Genomic DNA, 20,540 nt, shown 5'->3' on the forward strand with positions numbered 1-20,540 from the left:
GTATCTCGGGAGCAGACCGCTGCTTCTCACCTACCACAGGAAATTATTATTTTGAAAAGATAAAACTCCTTCAATGGAAGAGGGGTACTCTTAATCTCAGACAAATAGTGTTCCAAGTAGCAATGCTCAGTATGATGGAAACATGTAATAAAGATAAATGTTTGAGTTGAACACACTAATAGTGTATAAAAGAAGCCAAATAATGCTGAGTGAAGTATTGGACCCAGTGCTACATGAGTAGTGGAAATACAGATAGCTATAATAGTCCATGAAGTGGAGACAGTTACTAGTATGAGTATAACACAGTCAAATGCAGTACTCCACCGGACAAAAGATCTCCACAGACGGCACTGTTACTGGTCAGCAACTCCTGTTGTAAGATCTTTGGGAGATGGTCTATCAAGTTACTTGGATTATTTTTTACAGACTTTAGTTAAAACACTTCCCTCATATTTGAGAGATTCTTTGGATTTGCTTCAAGATATTCAAAATATCACTTGGTCTAAAACATTCATGTGGGTCACACTTGATGTGACCTCTATATACTATAATAGATCACACTTTAGGCACAAGGGCTATTAGTCACTTTCTTAATAACTCTAACATTCACTTAGCACAGAGCACTTTTATATTAGATTCAGTTATGTTTTTGTTACAGCACAACTATTTTATATTTGACAAACAATACTTTTTACAAACACAGGTGACAGCTATGGGCACGTCATTTGCACCCTCATTCGCTAACCTCTTTATGGGATTCTGGGAAACTACCCACATTTTCGGTGACACCAATCCATTTAGAGAACACATTATTTTTTTTCGTCGCTATATAGATGATTTATTATTTATTTGGAATGGGGATCTGGACACACTTCACACTTTTTTGAATATTTTGAGGCAAATACTTATAATTTGAAATTCACTCATACGTTTCATGACACAAAGATTGATTACTTGGATATACATTTATATATAGATGTTGACTTAAAAATACAGACCAACATCTATAGAAAAGAGAACTCCCGAAATTCACTGCTCAGATCTAACAGTGCCCATCCTAGATCTTTAATAAGGGGCATCCCCAAAGGACAGTTCCTAAGACTTAGGAGGATCTGTTCAACGAATGAGTCCTTCCTTATACAAGCAGAAGAACTGAAGATGAGATACAGAAATAGTGGCTACAGAGAAAGGGATTTGGAGGTTGCTTTTGAACAGGCATTATGTACAGATAGGAGCGTACTCCTAGCTAAAGCCAAATTAAATAAACATAATAATACAAAAATAAAAATTTATACTCAGTATGATGCAACTAGCCAGATGCCACTCTTTGTGACCACTTTTTCCAAACAGGCTGAGCAGATTAGGTTTATCCTACATAAACATTGGGCAGTCTTGAAATTAGATAAAGACTTGGATCATTAAACAAAATCTAACCCTAAAATGGTTTTCAAAAAAGCAAGGACCATTGGTAGTCATGTTTCACCCAGTTTGTACTGCTCAGCCAAAGATAATGTGTCAAATCTGCCCAGGGGCTTCTTCAAATGTGGGGATTGCAGTCTCTGCAGATATGCTACACCAATTAAATCAATCAAGAATGTGTATACAGTACAAATCATAAATATCACATACAGTCATTTATAACCTATAATACCAACTTTGTGATTTACTTGCTCATATGTGTCTGTGGAAGTGGTTATATTGGCAGGACTATTCGAACACTTAGAATTAGAATAGGTGAACACATTAGAAGTATTAAAAAACATGACGATAGATTCCCTGTAGCTCGCCATTTTACCAACTGTCCTCAAGGATCACTAATAACATTTACATATAGTGCTCTTGAACACATACATACCAATATCAGGGGAGGAGATAGAGAAGCTCTCCTAAATTGTAGAGAGATGCATTGGATTTATGCCCTTGGGACGTTAGCACCCAGGGGCATGAACCAAGATTGGGAATTTAAGCATTTTTTAAGATAGATTTAGTTCTCATATTATAATTTGTATGAAGATACTTCATTATTATTATTAGATGGATATTTATAATTTACATTTATTGATATTATCATATTTTGCATCTATATTTATATTTATTCTCTGACATTAGTTAATCTTTGTTACTATTAGTAATAATCTAATTTTAGTATTATTTGCTTTCAGTTTTACTGCACTTTTCTAAAAGACTAGTTTTCAATAGATTGTATAAATATGCACTTTATTCACATTTGATAATTCATATTATAGATTTTCTGTTGGCTTTATATGTATATATATTATTTTATATATATATATATATATATCTTGATTATCTAAAACTAACCTGTTTTTGTATATAATTCCAGCCAGTCATTTACTTTGTCTATGTCCTTGACCTATATAGGGAACCAATTCGCTAGTTTATATTATCTTGTTTTGTATTGGATGTTATTGTACCTATTTTATGTTTCTTTGTCTCAATTCTGTTTGTTATTGTAACAGGTCTGCTCTCTATGGGTCTGTATACTATCCCCTGTCCACACGGGACTCACCTTCCATTCCAGACAGCTGATTGGAAGAGGGCTCCACCAATAGGATCACTCTATGTTTTTCGTGCCAAATTTACACTGTGACATCGGCGTTTGGAGGTGGGGGATTTTCTATAAGACCGGGAGTTTGATCAGATGCGAGTTTACTCTTTGAAAAAGGGCGTTTGCCTGAAACGCGTCAGTGTGTCGCTGTTCCCCGTTACTATGTTGTTTAATAAATTATTTTTAACCCCATCAGCATTGGTGCTGGCCCTGTTTTTGCAGCTGTGCACCGCATCTAATCCCTGGATTTTCTCTCTGTTAATCTCAGACAATGAGCAGAAAGCACATGATGTAGGCAGTACGTAATCAGGCCCTTGGTATACATGACATATGACATAGTGACTATGGGTTAAATTGATATTAGACAGTGTGCTGCTCTTCCTAATTGTCAATGTAAATATGTACACTTCATTTTCCAAAGGGCCGGACTAGAAAATATTTACAAGTAGAAGGTCCAGAAGTGTAGTGAAATGTAATTAGATATGCTTAAACAATACTTTAAAATGACCATAATCATTTACATCTGCACCATATCATTTTATCACTGTAGCTTTTATAGTGAGTTTCTGTGTGAGAAAATGTACTTACCTGCCTGAGTAACTGGCAGAATTAGCAGGAGTGTACTTCCAAGGTCCAAGACATGACTGAAACTTGAGGACATACTGTAGTCTGCCATTTAAAACTTGAGAAAGTAGGTATAGATTGCTAGTTTATTTTCCTTGCAGGCTTCTAAGAATTGGAATCTTATTTGCAAGGCTCTTTGCAAATGTCACCGATCCCTGGCAGCTGCGATTACCTGAAGATTCCAAAGTTCGATCAGTGGGTGCTGGAGACAGGCAGCTGATTTCTCTGGTGATCTTTCACACTGGCAGAAATATGGTATGCTGGGCACAGGACCCCCAAAACAGCTATGGTAACCCCTAAATAAGCATAGCTGGAGGATATGGAATAATTATCTGTAGTTTAACCCCTTGCGTGTCCTTATGTCTCAACACTGCTACCCACCCTTCTTTGCCTACTATGTAACACGACTACCCACCCTTTGCCTGCTATGTAATTATATAATATGACTACCCACCCTTCTTTGCCTGCTTTGGGAGATACCGCAATCCGCTGTTTCACATGGCAGCTCTACTGCATGCTGTATTTCTGCCATACCCAATGAAGAACCCTGAGAGATTTGAAAGCTTGTAACATATCCAATAAAAGGTATTGTACCTACTCCCTCTCCCACTACATGGAAGATTGAACCAACACGGCTACCTACCCTTCTCTGCCCATTATTTCTCAAGAGTCGTACACTATTTTAATGGAAGAGGACCATCCTCTACTGTTAAAATCGTTGGGGATCTGGTTTCTAATCATGTGATCTCTAACTAAAAGCAATCACCTGCTCACAACCCAGATATTTGTAAACAGCTGTAATCTGATGTTTTGGGTAAGGGCAGGTTGCCCCTGTCTCCCATGTTATGTGTCAGATATCAACATTTAGGGACTGAAACCAGTGGATTTGAGTGATTCTATATGAAAAGAAATGAAATAGACTGGACTGAGCATAGCTATTGATATGGAGTATGCAGATTGTATCGTCATAATGTACACAATTGAAACATTTGAAGCTTCTATATTCAAATTCACACAGGAAATGTCATGCTATGTATAAAGATGGTTTCACTGATTTGCCTTTCAAAGTATTTCCATCCTTTCTTGGGTGATGAACAGTGAATATACTGTATACAACTATCCTGTTTTAGCACAACTCTATTGTATAATAGGTTGAATGTTTAATTTCTTTAGTTCATATAAAACACATCCATTCTGTCTCTATATGACTATATCACCGAGTGGTGGAAAAGGGACTCCGTGTCACCATGAAAGATACTACCTTGTCTGTCCTTCCTATACAAGGGGACACAAAGGCCGCGCTTATAGTCCCGGCCACGGTGCATCAAAACAAAATGTATTGAATCCGTTGCGTGTGCTTATAGTAGGAGCGGAGTGACGGCTTGGTCGCGATTGTTGGAAGTCATTTCCATTTGATTTGTCAGCGACTGCAGCGTGACGTCAGCGTTGCGTGGCCAAACTCAGAATGGCGCTACGATTCATTGAGTGTCTGCCACTGTAGCATGACCGAAGGAAACAGTGTCAGACTCTCTCATCCTGTGGTAGGGCTTACAGACTCACAATGCCACCTGACTTTATGTCGATGTCTCACTGACAGAGTGACAGAATTGACTGGACATCTGCCACTGTCACTAAGCTGAATATGTCCAACTAATGATGGAGTCAGCTTCACAAGTCACACAAAATATTACTTTATTTATATAAAGTTTCTGTGAATGTCACCTCCTTTGATGCCACCCAAAATGTAAACTCCATCCCTTAATATGAACACAAAATTCAAAGTCCCTTCACAAGGAAAATTACAAATAAATTAAACAGATGCCACTTTCTCAGACCCCAATGTAACATGTTCTTGGCTTCTTTTCTCTCATCTACTGTACTCTCCCCTCCTATTGTGATTTCGCTCACTAAACAAAAGTGACTCACACGCGGCTCTTGTGGTCACAGTCAAAGCGGTGTTGCAACATCTTGCGAGATAGCTGAGAAGAAAAAAACAGAAGCATAAGTGACAGATAGCAACAGACAAAGAACAAGAACAGCCAACCGACAGACAAGAACGGAAGAGAGGGCATATCAAAGAGAAAAGAGGGATAGTATATAAAACAAAAAAACTAGTAGAAGCATGGAAAGGAAGAGAATAAAAGCATTGAAAAATGAAGAGAAAACATGGAACAGAAAGAAAATTAAATACCAGAGTGTAGTAATATTAACAAAAGCTTGCATTTAAGAGCAATAAAACAAGTGTAGAAAATAAAGACAAAAGAAAATAAAGGTTAGAGAAAGAAATACAGTGCAGATGCAAGGTAAAAAAAGGGAAAGAAAATAAGGACAAGAGGGAGACATAGTCACCCACTAGCAGTGTTATCGCGTTCACTGGTAGTCTGGGCCGGCTGGGCAGGTTTTGGATGCTGCAGAATGCGAGGGGCTGTTGGAGGAAAATTAGACTGCTCCGCTAGGTAGCGAGTTCCCCCAATCTGAGAGCGCGGACACGGGAAAGAAGCACTCTGTATGTACATGTCACTCCACGGAGAGGCTTGGAACGAGATTCCCCCTGCAGAGAGACATGCCAATGCTATAAGAGATGATGAGACCATGCTCTGTTCATCAACACATTTACATGCATCTGTAACACCGTGAGGAAAATAATGGACTTTGATCTAAAAATGCACCTTGAGCACGGCTACTCTGGCAGAGAAAGAAAAGTTACAGTCGACTGAAGTTTGCTTTGAAGAGTTCCTCCTCCCCTCACTGAATGGACCACAATTGGTACATAACTAAAGTGTGCTTATGGCAGAGATATTGCGATGATCGATGCCTTCTTTACCAAATTCTGACAGCAAGTATTTTTACATTTCTTTTTTTTTTTTTTTAAAGTAAGTTTGTAAACACGATGAGCAGAGAAAGGGGTTTGATTTCCTCTGAATACACCAGGGGTGCTCAACTCCAGTCCTCAAGACCCCTCAACAGGTACATTTTTAAGGATATCCCAGCTTCAGCACAGGGGGCTCAGTTGACTGAGCCACTGATTAACCCACGTGTGGAGAAGCAGGGAGCCACCTGTGCTTAAGCGTGGATATCCTGAAAACCTGACCTGTTGGGTGTCGAGGACTGGAGTTGAGAACCCTTGGGCTACTCCCTTTAGTCTGATGTCACTGGGTGTTAAGCAATAGTTTGCACATGCAAACCCCTCGCTCTCCCCTTGTTTTATCGGCTCACTGACAAGAGCAGGTTTGGCTAAGGGTAAAGAAGACACTTTATTAATAATACCTCCCCTAAGGAATGCAATTTGTACTTAATTTCCAAAGAAACAAATATCAATCTAATCTTTGATTTTAGCACTCTGGTTTATAAGCCAATCGGTTTTTGGGGGGACTGGTTACGTGGAATTCCACTTTTAAAAACGACCCCAGGTGTTTATTAGACCAAAGGAGTCTCTTAGTGACTTAGTATCAATACATACCAAAGTTGCCATCTGGGGATTTTCGGCCTGAATGGCTGCTTCAGCAGATTTAGAATAAGGCTGAGCGTATAGTCCGTGCGATTGTGTTGGCGTGAGCGTGACAAGCACAAATTGCCTAATGCCTATGAGGCTGCTACCAGTGCACGTGCACGACCGCGATTTGAAGAGACAATTTTTTTGGTATTTTCAAGCGCAGCCGTGTGACGTCTGCGTCATGTGAGCGGTTCAGCCAATGAGGCTGAACCAACTTCGTGACACGTCCGCCACGCCTCCCCAATCTCCTGCAGCCAATTTCACAGATTGCTGGGGTTGCAGGAGTGCGCAAGGCAATGAGCTCTGTCGCGATATCATAGGCATTACTGAAACATGGTTTGATGGAACTCATGACTGGACAGTTAACTTAGAGGGTTATTCCCTTTTTCGGAAGGATCGGGCAAATAGAAGAGGAGGTGGAGAATGCTAATATGTTAAATTGGAACTAAAATCTATTATAAGGGAAGATGTTTATGAACGGAGTGATGAAAATGTAGAGACCTTGTGGATAGAAATTATCAGTGGAGGTAAAAGCAAAAAAAGAAAAAATGTTTGTAGGGCTATGCTATAAAGATTATTTTGGAGGGGTGCAGACTTCACCTACCTTTCCTCGGTGGGTCATGTGACGTGCGTCGAATGATGCTGCGGGGGGTCACGTGTCGTCACATGACCCCACGCGTCATTTGACGCTGGGTAAGGGGGGGGGGGGGATTGAGGAAGCTAAAATACTTTTGTAAATGAAGAAGGCATCAAAACTAGGTCATGTTTGCATAATGGGTGATTTTAAGTATCCAGACATTGCCCCAGTCTATCAGATTAGCATTACAACAAAAGGAAACAGGTTTTTGCGGGTGCTTAAAGACAATTACATGACCCAAAATATTGAGGAACCAACCAGGAGAGGGGCAATACTGGATTTGGTAATATCAAACAATGTAGAAGTAATAACAAATATTCAAGTCCTGGAACAGTGACCATAACATGGTCTCATTTGAAATAAATGATCAAAAAACAGATTACTTGGGTTCAACAAAGACATTACATTTTAGAAAGGCAGATTTTAATAAACTGAGGACTTTTCTACAAGAAATACATTAGGATGATGTTTTTGCAGGGAAAATGTAGAAGATAAATGGGCAGTCTTTAAAACAGTCTCTGTTAGAAAAACACACCTCTAATCAGGGTACTGTATACCCTTGGGTAATAAGTATAAAAGAAAAGTCAAAACCAATGTGGCTAAATAAACAGGTATGGGAGGAAATGGAAAAAAGAGGCAGGTGTTTAGATTCTTGAAGTCAGAAGAGACTGACAAGGCCGCCAACAGGGTGGGTCTGCTGGGGTTGGCATCCCAGGCCCGGTGAATCAGGGGAGCTCGGCTGGCCAGCACTGCAAGTTGGCCCCCACCCTCTGGCCAGGCCCGTCTGCCGGTCCTCTCGCGGCCGGACCCCGGCTAAGGGTGGTTCCAGGTCCGCCTTAGGTAGGAGCACTCCGTAGCAACGTGCGCATGCATGTAAGGGGGGGGGGATTGTGGAATCACGGCACAGACGCGGGAGCGTACGGGCACCTGCAATGACGTCATACCGTTTTGGCACCAAAATCGATTAATTGAGCAATGGTTTTCTTATTGATAGCACTATATAATGGGGTCCTCTAGACATCACACCATACTCCGTGATAAAGCACAATTGTGTGAAACGTGTAGGAGGGTTCATACCTCCCTTTTTGTCATTTTGATTGGACAATAAATTCTTTATTTTATCATCTTTGTTCCCCTTTTTTTGGGCAGTGCGCTGCTATGTGCATTTTTGCACATTTTTTCTACCATACTGAACCAGGCTTCCCTGATTCAAACGCTCAGTGCCAGTCAGTGTTGTTACTCACTGAGCCACTTCCTCTCCCTTAGCAGCAGCCTGCATGACTCTATCCCTCTGTCCCACGCCGACTGGCCTCTCTGATGTCAGCGCGCCAGAAGCGCTCTGACGTCAGCGCCCTTTGCTTCCGGCGTGCGACGGCATGAGAGGGAGGCCTGTCGGAAGCTTGGCCTGGGACTGTCACGCTGCGCTCACCGCAAACATGACTTAGACCGCGGGGCAGAGGTGGGGATGTATATTACCGCCACCCTACAACCACAGAGCCGGGTCCGGAGTGCTTAGTCAGAGTCGGGAGGACGGGTCAGGGTACAAGAGTTCAGGTATGTCGTGGTACTTGCCGTGGTCCGTAAGTTGGAGAGAGAAGAATCCAAAAAGTCAAGACAAAGTTCAGAGTTAGAGAAGAGATGGGTCTGGGTACAGGCAAGGGTCAAAGCACAGGTTCAGACAAGCACTGGAAACACACAGACGTCAAGCAGCGAGCACAGCACAAATCTTAGTTTATGCTTAGCAATGTGCACAGGAATCAGGAAGGTAAATAAAGAGAGTGAGAACCAAATCAGGAGGCTGCAGACAGAGTGAGGTCAGACAAAGGCTGTGAGCCGATAGTAGGAGAGGAGATTGGCTGCAGGCAAGAGGCGATACCATTCCTGGTATCAGCTATCGTGCGGCATGCGCGCGCAAATTAGAGTGCGGCGTGGGGCGAGCGCATCACCAGTGAGTGCAGGCGCTGTGGCGCTATGCGGGGAGCACGCCTCTGCAGATGTTTTGGTTGGCTGGCACGCACACAGGGGTCTGCACGCACCGCCGCGTACCGCGTCAGGGGGCGCGGAGCCTAGCCGCGATCCTAACAGGGACAGAGGCATGCAGGCTGCTGCGGGAAGAATCGGGGTCTGGCCGCGAGATCACTGCCAGCCAGGCATGGCCAGAGGTCGAGCCCAACTTGCAGTGCCGGCCTCCGGGCCCCCCACATCCACTGGACCTGGCCTGATCATCCACAAACGAAGTCTTTTTAATATGTATTGGGGGGTGGGAGTCTTTTTTTTTTTTATGATTTGGGGGGTTGGATTTTTTAAAATATGTATTGGGGAGGTGGGGATTTTTTAATATGTATTGGGGTGGAGGTCTTTTTAATATGTATTTGGGGTCTTTTTTTATGTATTGGGGCATTTTTATACGTATTGCGGGCTTTTTATATGTATTGGGGGGGCTTGGTGGTATTTTTACATGGGCTGGGTTATTTTTTTATATGTATTGGGGAGGTTTTTTTTTTTATATGATGTGTGTGAATAAGAGTAAGAGTGAGACGCAGGGGAGAGAAATACATGCGAGGCGTGAGAGTGGGTGAGACGGAAGGGAGAGAAATACATGGAAAGAGGGAGGGGGAAGAGGGGGTGGCTTGCAATACCGCCGACACGGGCTGGTGGGGCCCTGCTTAAAACATTTACCCTGGGCCCCACGATTTCTGTCGGCGGCCCTGGAGACGGAAGCATAATATCAGAATTATAAGAAATGTAACAAAAATTGCAAATGGGCAATCAAATTAGCAAAAATGGATAATGAAAAAAGGATTGCAATAGAAAGCAATATCAACCCTAAAAAGTTCTTTAAGTACCTTAATAACAAAAAAAATCAGAAAATAAAGTATAGGACCCTTTCCGTGTGAGATGGGCAGGCAGATTATTGGAGATAAGGAAAAAGCAGAGATATTAAACAAATTCTTTGCCTCTATGTTTACTAGGGAAAAATCTATTTAAATAGTAGTGCCGCAGGAGGAAGCCACAAACTCTATATTAACTAATAATTGGTTAACTGAAGTTCATAAGCGGCTTGATAAAATTAAAGTAAATAAGGCACCTGGCCCAGGTGGCATAAATCCAAGAGTTCTCAAGGAGTTAAGTTCAGTAATAGGCAAATCATTACATTTAATATTCAAGGACTCCATTGCCACAGGCTCAATACCACAAGATTGGCGTAAAGCAGATGTGGTGCCTATATTTAAAAAGGGAGCTAGATCACAACCAGGGAATTACAGACCTGTAAGCCTGACTTCAATAGTGGGAAGCTACTTGAAGGTTTAATACGGGATAATATTCAGGAATACCTAATGGAAAACAAAATTATTAGTAATAGTCAGCATGGATTTATGAAGGATAGATCATGCAAACTAACCTTATTTGTTTCTTTGAGGAGGTAAGTAGGAATTTAGACCAGGGTAATGCAGTTGCTATGGTCTACTTAGATTTTGCAAAGGCTTTTGATATGGTTCCACACAAGAGGTTGGTGTACAAAATAAAAGCAAATTGGACTCAGTAAAAATATTTGCACCTGGGTTGAAATATAGACAACAGAAAGTTGTCATAAATGGAACCTTTTCAGGTTGGGCCAAGGTCGTGAGTGGAGTACCTCAGGGATCGGTACTGGGACCCCTGCTTTTTAACTTGTTTATTAATGACCTTGAGGTTGGCATACAGAGCAAAGTCTTCATCTAGTCTGTTGACACTAAATTGTGTAATGTAGAATCAGAGCAGGATGTAATTTCTCTCCAGAAGGACTTGGGAGAGACTGGCAACTTGGCCAGTTAAATGGCAGATGAGGTTTAATACAGATAAATGTAAGGTTATGCATTTGGGAAGCAAACATAAACAGACTATTTACAAATTAAATGGGGATAAATTGGGGGAATCCTCAATGGATTAGGATTTAGGAGTGCTTGTAGACAGCAGGTTTAGCAATAGTGCCCAAAGTCATGCAGTAGCTGCAAAAGGCAAACAATATCTTATCTTGCATTAAACAGGCAATGGATAGAAGGGAAGTAAACATATGTATGCCCCTTTATAAAGCGTTGGTAAGACCACACCTTGAATATGGAGTACAATTTTTGGCACCACTCCTTAGAAAATACATTATGGAACTAGAGAGAGTGCAGAGAAGAGCCACCAAATGAATAAAGGGGATGGCCAATCTAACTTATGAGGAGAGGCTAGCTAAATTAGATTTAGTTACATTAAAAAAGAGGCGTCTGAGAGGGGATATGATAACTATATACAAATATATTCGGGGACAGTACAAAGGACACAGGTCATCCCTTACAATTGGAGGAAAGGAGATTTTACCAGCAACAAAGGAAAGGGTTCTTTACAGGAAGGACAGTTACAATGTGGAATTCATTACCCACGGAGACTGTGATGGCAGATACAATAGATTTGTTCAAAAAAATGTTGGACATCTTTTTAGAAAGGAAAGTTATACAGGGATATACCAAATAAGTAAACATGGGAAGGATGTTGATCCAGGGAGTGATCTGATTGTCAATATTTGGAGTCAGGAAGAAATTTATTTTTCCCCTTATGAGATATCATTGGATGATGTGTCACTGGGGGTTTTTGTTTGCCTCCCTCTGGATCTATATACTGTAAGTACGGATATAGGATAAAGTATCTGTCGTCTAAACCTAGCATAGGTTGAACTTGATGGATGCATGTCTTTTTTCAACCTCATCTACTATGTAACTATTTAATGCTCGAGACAGAAAGAATGACAGCCGTGTCAGTGGCAGTCACACACACAACCTGCGTCGGTGGCAGTCACACAGACAGAGTATGAGTGTATTTGGGGAGTTTCAGACAGTCTTCCAAACAAGTCATTCCTTAAGGTAATTATGCACAGTCACAGTGAGAAAGTCAGTCTTTGAAGCATGAAACATCTTACCCGTGCCCGGCTGCAGCAGTATGTGCCCTCCTGTTTGCCCCTGCAGAAAGGCTCCAGTGCTCCCATAGGTCAAAACCCCAGAGTTGGTGCCTGGCACAGCGAGGTAAGCGTTCTCCTCGGGGGAGGTTGGGGTAAGGTTATGCACTGGGAGCCGCTGGTATTGGGTATACTGCGGATACTGGGCGTACTGGGGAAGCTGGAAGGGCCCCGGCTGGTTGCTGTGGTGATAATACTGGGCTCCAAATCTCATTGCTGCTCCCATCTGCTCCTGCATTGCTGGGGATCTACAACCAAAGACAGTGACTGCTGAATAAAAACTGCAACAATGCAACTATATTGTTTAAGTAACAACAGTCACTCACCCTGCCGCCCGCTCCCTCTCACCCTGCCGCCCGCTCCCTCTCACCCTGCCGCCCGCTCCCTCTCACCCTGCCGCCCGCTCCCTCTCACCCTGCCGCCCGCTCCCTCTCACCCTGCTGCCCGCTCCCTCTCACCCTGCCGCCCTCTCCCTCTCACCCTGCCGCCTGCTCCTTCCCGCCCGCTCCCTCCCTCACTCTGCCGCCCGCTCCTTCTCACTCTGCCGCCCCCTCCCTCCCTCACCCTGCCGCCCGCTCCCTCTCACTCTGCCGCCCGCTCCTCCCTGGTGCCCGCTACCTCTCATCCTGCTGCCCGCTACCTCACCCTGCCAACACATTTTTTACTAAGATGATGACCGCAGTCTCACAAATGGAGTGACCTCAAACAGTGTGACCAATCAGAGAGTAGGATAGCACATACTCCTGCATACTGTAGGCAAACAGGTCTCCGTCAGATGATGGAGGGGGGGTGCAGGTACTCTCAGGTGTGTCCAGCATTAAGGGAACCATGTAGCTGCTGGGGTTAAAGGTCATGGACATTGGCAGGCCAACCCGGCGCAGCGGCGGGGGGCTGGAGAATGTCGGAGGATATTCCTGGGAAGGGGTGAGAAAACCCCCACTGGGAGACCCCAAACCTGAGGATGGAAAGAAAAAGATTGAGGTGGATCAACTATCTTGTTAACTTACAAATAAATTATAATACTGTGTAGTGGAAAAAGCTATGAGATGAACACACCATGTCCTGATGTTTAAACCATTGTATTAATGATATAAAGCAAACCAAACAGAAACAACTGGAGCATGTGACAATTTGTAAGCATGTATGCATTATAACAACGTGGCAAGGCACCGCAGGAAAAGAGTACATTCATTGTACATTCAATTCAACATTTTGTTTCTAGTTAATGGGCACTTAATTAAGTGGGATCTTTATCACTTATGGTAGAACAAGCTATCCTTTTTTATAAATGCCTCTTTTTGGTGGGTTTTAATCATTGTACTGATATTTGTCAGTTTTAGTGTTTAAACCTACATAACCAACAACAGATACGATTAAACGTAATAACAAAAGAATTACTAAACAATCTAAATAAGAATACTGATTTTCTATTATTTATATTAATATAAATAATGTAAAAATATGTAAAAAAAAAACACCCAACTAATCTGTTAAATATAAATATGTAAAAATAGCACAGTATGAAAAGTAAAATAAATAACCTTTTTATTTCATATAGCGCTGCTTTCCCAAATGGGACTCAAAGCGCTTCACAATTACAGTCTACGAGGTACACCGCATTGTACATAGGATTGTTACAGACACCGTCCATGTTCAGATGAGCTTACAATCTATGTGTTTTTGGTCCCTGAGGCACAGGGAGATGACACAGGGAATTGAACCAGGTTCAAACTCAGAGTAATTTCTCACTGAGCTGTTTCTTGATCAAGTATTATGCTTCGCCTATGCTGGTTACTGACCTGAGTTGTTTGTGTTTGAACTACAGACAGCGCTCTGCTGAGAGCTGGCATCACAGGATTGAGATCCCTGGAGAACGGAGCCCGAGACCAGAGACAGCCTGTGAGAAGTAATGGAGGGTGGGGAAGGAGATAGATGCATGAACACAGTGAGAGAGATGGGAGAGGGTTTGCAGATAGTCTAAGACAGGCCTGCACAACACGCGGCCCACGGGCCGCATGCACTCACTGTGCAGCCCGTGGCGGCTTTCTGTTCTCCCCCTCACTCTGAGTCCACTCTCCCACGCCCCCCCCGCGAGCCCGTTGCCACCATCCCCCGCGAGCCTGTTGCCACCATCCCCCGCGAGCCCGCTGTCACCCTCCCCCACGAGCCCGCTGTCACCCTCCGCCGCGAGCCCGCTGTCACCCTCCGCCACGAGCCCGCTGTCACCCTCCGCCGCGAGCCCGTTCTCCCCCTCGCAGGGTAGCAGCGCGCTCTAGCATTGAGGCACTTCCTGCCTGCTGCTTGCTAGAGCGTGCGTGCACTCCTGCCTGCTCTGCTGCCGCCTCCTCAGATTGAAGTGCAGGGGGGTTAATGTGAGGTGCTGGGGGGGTTAATGTGAGGTGCTGGGGGTGTTAATGTGAGGTGCTGGGGGGGGTTAATGTGAGGTGCTGGGGGGGGGGGTAATGTGAGGTGCTGGGAGGGTAATGTGAGGTGCTGGGGGGGGTAATGTGAGGTGCTGGGGGGGGGTAATGTGAGGTGCAGGGGGGGGGTAATGTGAGGTGCAGGGGGAGAGTGATGTGAGGTGCAGGGGGAGAGTGATGTGAGGTGCAGGGGGAGAGTGATGTGAGGTGCAGGGGGAGAGTGATGTGAGGTGCAGGGGGAGAGTGATGTGAGGTGCAGGGGGAGAGTGATGTGAGGTGCAGGGGGGTTGATGTGAGGTGCAGGGGGAGAGTGATGTGAGGTGCAGGGGGAGAGTGATGTGAGGTGCAGGGGGAGAGTGATGTGAGGTGCAGGGGGAGAGTGATGTGAGGTGCAGGGGGAGAGTGATGTGAGGTGCAGGGGGAGAGTGATGTGAGGTGCAGGGGGAGAGTGATGTGAGGTGCAGGGGGAGAGTGATGTGAGGTGCAGGGGGAGAGTGATGTGAGGTGCAGGGGGAGAGTGATGTGAGGTGCAGGGGGAGAGTGATGGGAGGTGCAGGGGGAGAGTGATGGGAGGTGCAGGGGGAGAGTGATGGGAGGTGCAGGGGGAGAGTGATGGGAGCTGCAAGGGGGAGAGTGATGGGAGGTGCAAGGGGGGAGAATGGTGTGAGGTGCAAGGGGGGAGAATGGTGTGAGGTGCAAGGGGGGAGAATGGTGTGAGGTGCAAGGGGGGAGAATGGTGTGAGGTGCAAGGGGGGAGAATGGTGTGAGGTGCAAGGGGGGAGAATGGTGTGAGGTGCAAGGGGGGAGAATGGTGTGAGGTGCAAGGGGGGAGAATGGTGTGAGGTGCAAGGGGGGAGAATGGTGTGAGGTGCAAGGGGGGAGAATGGTGTGAGGTGCAAGGGGGGAGAATGGTGTGAGGTGCAGGGGGGAGAATGGTGTGAGGTGCAGGGGGGAGAATGGTGTGAGGTGCAGGGGGGAGAATGGTGTGAGGTGCAGGGGGGAGAATGGTGTGAGGTGCAGGGGGGAGAATGGTGTGAGGTGCAGGGGGGAGAATGGTGTGAGGTGCAGGGGGGAGAATGGCGTGAGGTGCAGGGGGGAGAATGGTGTGAGGTGCAGGGGGGAGAATGGTGTGAGGTGCAGGGGGGAGAATGGTGTGAGGTGCAGGGGGAGAATGGTGTGAGGTGCAGGGGGGAGAATGGTGTGAGGTGCAGGGGGGAGAATGATGTGAGGTGCAGGGGGGAGAATGATGTGAGGTGCAGGGGGGAGAATGATGTGAGGTGCAGGGGGAGAGGGATGTGAGATGCAGGGGGGTGGGATGTGTGTGGTGTGCAGGGGGGTATTGTGTGTTTGATGTGGAGAGGGAGTATTATGTGTGTGGGTGAGGGGGAGTGATGGGGGTACAAGAGATAGATAGGGAGTATCGCACAGGTTGATAGTGAGGGGTTCTGGGGGAGATATGAGGATGATGAAGGGTGCTGGGGGAGATATGAGGATGATGATGAGGGGTGCTGGGGGAGATATATGAGGATGATGATGATGAGGTGCTGGAGAGGAGAGATGATGATGATGATGATGATGATGATTTTACCCGTGCGGCCCAATTTTTTTTTCCTTGGAGCAGTTCGGCCCTTTTCACGTTACGAGTTGTGCAGGCCTGGTCTAAGAAGAATTCTGGTATATACTCCTTAACAATTGATATGATACCTTTAAATGGCCTGCCACCTGAGTTTCCCATAGATACAGCTTTTATACATTGTTTTGAGATCTCACACGTCTCTCCTGCAGATGTACATCAGATGTATTGTACTATATAAATAGTGCATATTTATAACCTTAAACTGGTTTAAGTGTGTACTCCACACTGAGATTATAGCTCCCTTTCTCATTCTCTTACCCATTCCGAAGTCCTGGATTTGGAGCATAGGTGTGGTGTCCCGAAACGACAGTGAGTGCAACATTCTCTGGGCGAGAAATTCCAGCAGAGGAAGAGATCGCAAGCATAGCACTCTCCAAACGAGTCATCCCAGCTGAAGATATAGACTTTTTGCTGCCCTTCAGGGAAGTTTTCTCCACTTTGCGCCATTTTGCCCGACGGTTCTGGAACCAAACCTGAAAAAGACATCTCATGGATATAAACAGTTCAGACAGAGCAACTACACAGAGAGATCCTGTGAAAAGACAGCTAAGAGAATCCAGAAAACTTAACAGTTGTTCATTCCATGACATATAGAACTAGAATCTGGGACTAAAAGACGGCTCTAAGGGAAGGGTCAGAATACTGGGAAATAAACATCTTGGAGAGAGGGCAGAAATTACACAGAGAGAGAAGACAGAAAAAAAGTGAGATGGCTAAAAGAGACAGTGCAGAGAGAAGACACCAATTAAAAGATAAGGAGAAAAAGTAGAGGGGAGGGTCTAGGACTGTTCAAAGGCAGGTACGAGAGTGAGACAGGGAGAGAGTCACCATTATCCTTTGTGGAGTGACACCTATGTTCTCAGCAATTTCACGTCTCTTCTCACTGTCTGGATAATGATCGTCCACGAACATGCGCTCTAATTCCTGCAACTGATCTGAGACAGCCCGGCGCAAGGAGACTGGTCATTTGGATCCTCAAGCAGAGACTGACACAAGGACAGGAGACCATGGGAAAAGACAGCCAGACATGTAGAGGCACTATAAGAGGGAGCTCAAGACAGAGGTAAAGAAAGGGAAGACATTGGGATGCTAGAGGAGATATGCAACAATGTGTAGAGGAACCAAAGACAGTGACATCTGGGTATATGAGGAGACAGTCAGAAAAAGAGCCCCACACAGATACAGATACGGAGAGATAAACAGTTAGACCAGTAAAAACTGTGCCAGGAACCAGAAAAGCAAAAAAAAGAAAGTGCATGAACTACATTGATACAGCGACATAAAGGGACCGCCACAGGCAGACAGCAAAACACAGACACAGCTAGAGAGAGATGAACAGCAGCATCGAGTGGCCGTTAGGAAGAGAATGAGACTTCCAGTTCTCACCGAGGCTGTAGAGCGTGCGGCTCTTCTTCCTACAGTGCGGTGCTGGCTCCTCAGGGGTGTCACTATCCCTTGGAGACTTGCTCTTAAGTGTTTCTCCTCCAGGTCCTGTCTCATATATGAACGTTGGGAGTCGATATGACACTGCACAGCGAGCCGAGCGGCGAGGAGGAGGAGCCGTTGGGACGAAACTGCTTCCCACCTTTAGGTTTACTGGCTGGAACTGCCCTGCTGTGGAGAAATAGCCTGGCCCTTCCTGTCTATCCCCACTGTATGTAGAATAACATCCATCCCCAGTATCGGGGGGCAGCCCACACACTGCTACAAGGCTTAGTTGGCACTGTCCCCCCTCATTTGATGAATTCGCAGGGACACTCAGGCTAAACTGTCCAGGGTCAGAAGTCACAGTGTCATCAGCCTCACTAGGTATTATAACCGTGTCGTAACCTCCGGACCCCTCCTCTACCACCCGCTCTGTGCACAGCAATGATACCTCTGCCTCCTCCTCAGCACCTGCGGGGAAAATGCCACCATGGAATGCATGATACCACATTTATAATACATGGTGCTAGTAGCATCACCAGGCCAATGTTCATGGTAAAAATATATTCTTAGAATGTGGTAAGACCGCTCTGCACATAGTACCTGCCCAATGTACGCCTGCTCCAATAAGCTTGTAATCTACAATGTATAGCTTATGTCAGGGCTGCGCTAACTGGGGGCACGAAATTTTGTATGGAGAGGCGCCACGCTTACATAAACCCCATGCTCTTCCCTACAACATTTAAATTGATTGCTGGAGGACAGTGCGGGGCCTCTGTAACGACCTGTTGCCGTCTCTCTGGCTTCTCCTGACAATGTGTCGCCATGACTACGTGACAATGCGATGTCCTGTGATGCCGCAGAGATGAGATGCCAGAGAGTAGGAAGAGGCAGGGGGTGGGGCGCGACTTTAAAAAGTTTGAAAATAGGATATTAATCTGCCAGTGTGTACCATGACAGCTTTCTGCCATAACAAGCCCAAGGGTCGGCATCGCCCTTCCAATGCAGAACAGCGGTCAATCAGGCATAAGGATTCACATTTTCGGTGTTTATTATTTTGTAAAACGAGTGTTTATTTTTCGGGTGTTTATCAGTGCTAAAATAAATACAAAAAATGACACTTGAATCTGGTGTTTACCAGTGCACATATTTTCAGTTTTCATACAACTGTTGTGTTGTTTCAGACAACACAAGAGGTAGCACACATAGGAAATTACGTAATTTCCAGGTTATTAGCGGTTTTAACCGGAAGTGTAAGATGATCGGTCGGTGATGTTTTGTGGTGTTTTCCGGTTAATTAAATCCTAAAACCATAATCCCTCATCATAAATAGCCAGAGTAAAATAAATATCATTCACATATTAGGCAACATTGCCGGTGTTACACTGTTACAAAATTCTCCAGTATTGTTAAAACTTGAGGGACCCCATAATGTTCTCTTTTTCAAATGAGAAAATACAAGCTTAAAAGTCCTAGCTCATACCCAACAGCTAAGGGAATGCCCCAGTAATCCCCAAACTGAAAGCAATGAAACTTTTTCCCTGTACAAAGTGGGTGCTGTTTGCACTTATGTGGCAGCAGGAAGAATTGGGGGAGGGGATGGGGGGGGGGGGTGTTAAGTATTCTAGGGTCCCATACAATCAGGGCAAAATCGATACCACTAGATTTATCAACGAAAGCGGTCCATTGGGATACAGTTGGGAGACTTTGGGGCCTTTTTTGTCAGTCTCTTGGTTGTTAAATTGGGACAAAACAATTGCACCAAATGAATTGCTGAGACATCTGCAGCAGTTTTGCCCCACGTTAGCAGCCTGAATATTTAACCCCCCCCCCGAATAATATTACCCCTCATTTATCAGGCTGATTAGCTGTACCCCCTTTTCTTGCACATAGTAATCAGCCAATATTGCCACTAATTACTAGTATCCTTAGTATAAGTATCATTACTTTGCAATGGGCTCCTGGCTGGGGTATTATTACATTATTACCCCCTCAGTGATCAGTATCAGAGCCTCTCCATGAACTGATTTGCTTAAATGATGTTAATGCAGATAAAGATAATTAGTTTAGTGATAAAGATAATTAGTTACGGACACAGCTTGTTACCCAGCTTGTTGCTCTCCTCCTCATGCTCCATGTCTCTCTCCCCTCAGTAATTGTCTCCCCCTCCTTTCTCAGCTCTTAGCTCCGGCCGGTCCCATTCCCGCCCCCGCGGGGGAGTACTTTATTTGCTGATGAACGCTGAGGTAATTATGTTATCGACAAATGAGTGCTATATTAAGGGAGAGGTTATATAACGTCTCCTTATCGGTATATACTGCTAGTAGGGGAGGGGTTACCCGGGAGGTTGTGTTTTGGGATGGGGTGTGGCCGCACCGATCACCCCCAGGTGTTGGTGGTTTAGTCCGGGCGGCTCCTCATCAGGACAAGCTGTGTGAGGAACCAGGGAAGTGTCCCGGGAGGGAGAGAGAACCCCCACCTCCCTCCCCCCCCCCTCCTGCGCGCTGGGGGGGGGAGAGGCCCTGGCTGAGGAGCTCAGTGCAAATATAGTGTACAAGGGATTCCTCTATCTGAGATTTATTCCATGTTTGCATAAGAAATGTCTCCCTAGATTCCCAGCACTTTTCATTTTCTGTGACACATCTGGTGCAAAACTGAGGAACGTGGATAAATGAGCACGCTGGGTGCAAGGAAAGAGGCAGGGGGCAGAGAGACACCCTTTATCGGTGACTTCTATCACAGAGCTGCTGCTATAAAC

The 20,540-nt window shown here is 45.0% G+C and overlaps 1 protein-coding gene across 1 annotated transcript; it reads right to left on the reverse strand.

Moving 5' to 3' along the window:
• Positions 1-4,875: 4,875 nt before the first annotated feature.
• NOBOX (NOBOX oogenesis homeobox) lies at positions 4,876-19,919 on the reverse strand. Its single transcript, XM_075613046.1, has 9 exons — positions 19,889-19,919; positions 17,744-18,253; positions 17,186-17,292; positions 16,616-16,830; positions 14,101-14,198; positions 13,043-13,256; positions 12,266-12,549; positions 5,547-5,744; positions 4,876-5,172 (listed from the first exon to the last, which is right to left on the reverse strand). Exons 1-9 carry the CDS (start codon positions 19,917-19,919, stop codon positions 5,141-5,143), a joined length of 1,689 nt encoding a protein of 562 aa, XP_075469161.1. The 3' UTR covers positions 4,876-5,140.
• Between the last annotated feature and the right edge of the window lie 621 nt (positions 19,920-20,540).

This window comes from Ascaphus truei, chromosome 8 (assembly GCF_040206685.1).
Source record: "Ascaphus truei isolate aAscTru1 chromosome 8, aAscTru1.hap1, whole genome shotgun sequence".
In the NCBI taxonomy this organism is placed as follows: Eukaryota; Metazoa; Chordata; class Amphibia; order Anura; family Ascaphidae; genus Ascaphus; species Ascaphus truei.

Excerpts from the sequence above, each read along its gene's own strand:
- NOBOX (XM_075613046.1), bottom strand. The coding sequence starts at position 19,919 with ATGGAGCATGAGGAGGAGAGCAACAAGCTGG. Across the intron at positions 18,254-19,888 it reads GGAGGAGAGCAACAAGCTGG|GTGCTGAGGAGGAGGCAGAG; the intron begins GTAACAAGCTGT and ends TTTTCCCCGCAG. Across the intron at positions 16,831-17,185 it reads TCACTCCACAAAGGATAATG|GTTTGGTTCCAGAACCGTCG; the intron begins GTGACTCTCTCC and ends TGTCTTTTTCAG.